General features: G+C 41.9%; 1 protein-coding gene across 1 annotated transcript; it reads right to left on the bottom strand.

Moving 5' to 3' along the window:
- Positions 1 to 896: 896 nt before the first annotated feature.
- LOC145390702 (uncharacterized) lies at positions 897 to 2,923 on the bottom strand. The gene is made up of 2 exons (XM_080265495.1): positions 2,735 to 2,923; positions 897 to 1,526 (listed from the first exon to the last, which is right to left on the bottom strand). Exons 1-2 carry the CDS (start codon positions 2,921 to 2,923, stop codon positions 897 to 899), a joined length of 819 nt encoding a protein of 272 aa, XP_080121621.1.
- Between the last annotated feature and the right edge of the window lie 298 nt (positions 2,924 to 3,221).

Below are 3,221 nucleotides of genomic sequence, written 5' to 3' on the forward strand. Positions count from 1 at the left end.
AGGTTTGACACCGTCTCAGTGTGTAAAGCCCTAGTAACTGCACAGATAAACAAGACTACATATAATTTCCCTAGGGTACCCTTTTCTTTAATGGGTAGAGCACCTGTGTAGTCTACTCCTGTTACCTGAAATGGATTCACTTCCTGAACCCTACAGTAGGGTAACAGTGGAGCCTGTGCAGCACAATATGGGGCACCTTGTATCCTTTTACAAGTTATACATTTTCTTAAAACTTTCTTTGCAACTTGTCTGATCCTAGGAATCCAAAATCTTTGTCTTATGTAACTTACAACATAACTTACTCCACTATGGCTACACACCCTGTGGCAGTACTTGGAAAGGAGAGCCGCTAACCTGTGTTTACTAGGTATGGTATAGGGTACTTAGCCTCCTCCTTTAAGTCCAACAACTGTAACCTACCCTTACAACGCAACAGCTCACTTTCTATATAGAGACCTAACTGCTTCACAACATTACTTGGTGTGCCCTTTCCAGTGGACAAATAATAGTAATCCTCAGGATACTCTTCCATTTGAGCTAATTTAATCATTACTGATTCTGCTGTTCTTAATTCTGGCACTGTCAAATAAGCCGGCATTGCCTCATATGTTCTTTGTCTCCTATCTTTCAGTGTCTTGATAAATCTCAATACCCATGCCATCACATGCCTTGTCTTCACATAGGAACCATATCAGTCCCAATTCATTATGGCAGGAAAGGTTACCAATACTGGCAATGACAGGGTCTCTTCAAGGAGACAATCAGTGGTGGCGTCCCCAAGTTCCTCAAATGGACCATTTTCCGGCCACATATTTTGGTGAGGTAGCCATGTGGGCCCTCCCCACCACAAAGAGGAACATTTTAAGGACGCATGTGACGTTCCTCTGGAAACCATATCACTGGTTGTCCTTTGTAGACAAATAATGAAATTCAGCATCAGGGACTAATGCCTTTATTTCATCAATTCTCTTCTGAACATACACAAGCAACAGTTTTTTACTAGACAACCAGTATAGGGTTATCTGGCTATCCGTCCAGAGGTATATGTTCTCTATGCTTAACTCGTCTGCATAGACCTCATAAATATACTTGGTGAGACGAGCTGCTAGCATAACAGCAGTCAGGTCTAATTTTGGTATAGTGAGGGGTTTAATGGGTGCTACTTTGGCCTTTGCCATAGCTAATCTACTACTTCCCTCACTAAGTAAGTAGGCTGCTATACCATAAGCAATGGTGCTTGCGTCACTAAATAGTTGCAGCATGACCTTTTTACTATCAGTGACTTGGCAGGGAAACACAATATTGGTACTGTTAATCATATCCTCATATATCCCCTGCCATTCAGCCTCCTTATCTTCCGGTATGGGAACATCCCACCCACATTCAATACACCATAGATCTTTCACAAATTTTCTTGCATGAATGGTCACAGGCAATAATACTCCCAGAGGGTCAAACACATCTGCAGTTATGCTCAACACCTCTCGTTTTGTCACTACTGTGGGTCTATTTTCGTGTCCCTTGACCTGCAACATATCCATATCAGTTAGCCAATTAATGCCAAGCACCTTTACCTTCTCCTGAACTTCAGAAGACAGTCCCTTTAGGTGGAGTATCTTCCGCAGTTTCACACTGTTTGTTACCCACTCTCTTAAGAACAAATTGGCACTTGAAAATACTCTCAGGGCATCCCAACACAATTGTTGTAAAGCATCCTCACCTCCTTCGGTTCCTTGCAAATTGTCAATATACAACCCTTTCCTTAATCTATCAATCAAGGCTTTATCCTCCTGAACCACTGATAAATGTTTTTGTATGGTGGCATTCAAGAGGAATTGGGAACAAGTGGCTCCAAACAACACTGCCTTGAACCTATATATCAAGTAAGGGCTATTTAGATTTAAAGGTTCAACAGGCCAAATAAATCTAGTGGCATCCCCATCCTTTCAGATAACCCCACCATAAGAAATGCCTTCTCGATGTCACTCACCCAGGCATAACGATGACACCGAAAGTACAACAATATCTGTGTGAGGTCATTAACCAAAGATGGGCCTGCATGTAAGCAGTCATTCAAACTATATGCCCTCTCATGCTCTCTAGCTGAACTATCAAACAGTACTCTAATTGGTGTTGTTAAGCTATCTTTAGTGACACCATGATGAACTAGATGGTGTACAGGATGTCCTACCAGACTCTTGTCCTCCACGTTTTCTATGAATGCTCTTTCTAATTCATCCTGGATAACTTTACTATACAGTTTGCAATAGTTTGGATCCTTTATGAATTTACGCTGCAAACCTCTTAATCCGCCCAAGGCTAACTTAAAATTATCAGGTAACTTATCAACGTTTTCTTTCCACGGTAATTCTACAACATATTGTCCCTGTTCTTTGGAATATTGCACCGTTTCATAGAAACTACCTAATACCTTCTCTCCCTTCTTAACGGTCTCATTGGGACTAATACCTATGTGATCTAAGTCCCATAGAGCTGTCAGATCCTTGATTTATGGAGTAGTATTCCTGCCATCAATACTTGCTAACTCCATTATCAGATCTACTGCCAGTTTCAGAACAGTTACCAGCTCTACATGAGTACCTTCTTCTTCTGACCGATAAGTACCACTCAGTGTATAACCATAAATTGTGGGCAACAAAATTATGCCTCCTTCCCTTATAAAGCCAGCGTGTAGAAAGTGATAATAAAAGTCCGCCCCAATCAGTAGTTCGACCTTATCCCCACTAGTGACACTCGAATTTGTTAACTTGTAGCCCCGAGCCTTCAGATCCTGCACATAATGTTGCAGCCCCTTCCCTGGCTTATACTTAGGTAGTTCGCCTACAACCACCGCCCTCAACTTGCACACTTTTCTACGATGGCGGTAAAACAACTCCACTACGTCACTCTCATAACTACCCATAGAGCCAGTCAATCCTTGCAGTTGTAAACATTCCTTTCTCATCTTGTTTACCTTCAAGTTTTCTAAACTTGATCTTAGAACAAAGGTAGGTTGTGAGCATTGATCTAATAAAGCCCTAACCTTGTTCTGCTGGCCCGTTTGAGTAACCAATGGAAACTAAATCGTTGGCAACAACACTGCATTACGACTCGATTCCACAGCCATTGTCACCGTTGGTTCTTGGGTTACTGTTTGTTCATGGGCTTCAGAACGAGCAGTTGGACACAAACAGTTATAGTGTTTCTGCTGGCAATATCGA

This window comes from Coenobita brevimanus, chromosome 15 (genome assembly GCF_032717465.1).
Source record: "Coenobita brevimanus isolate Jiangsu-jjx chromosome 15, ASM3271746v2, whole genome shotgun sequence".
Lineage (NCBI taxonomy): Eukaryota > Metazoa > Arthropoda > Malacostraca > Decapoda > Coenobitidae > Coenobita > Coenobita brevimanus.

What these genes read in the sequence shown, in the direction of transcription:
- LOC145390702 (XM_080265495.1), bottom strand. Translation starts at nt 2,923, where the DNA reads ATGGGTAGTTATGAGAGTGACGTAGTGGAGTTGTTTTACCGCCATCGT. An exon ending in GTGTCACTAGTGGGGATAAG is followed by an intron (nt 1,527 to 2,734) that starts GTCGAACTACTG and finishes GATATGTTGCAG; the next exon opens with GTCAAGGGACACGAAAATAG.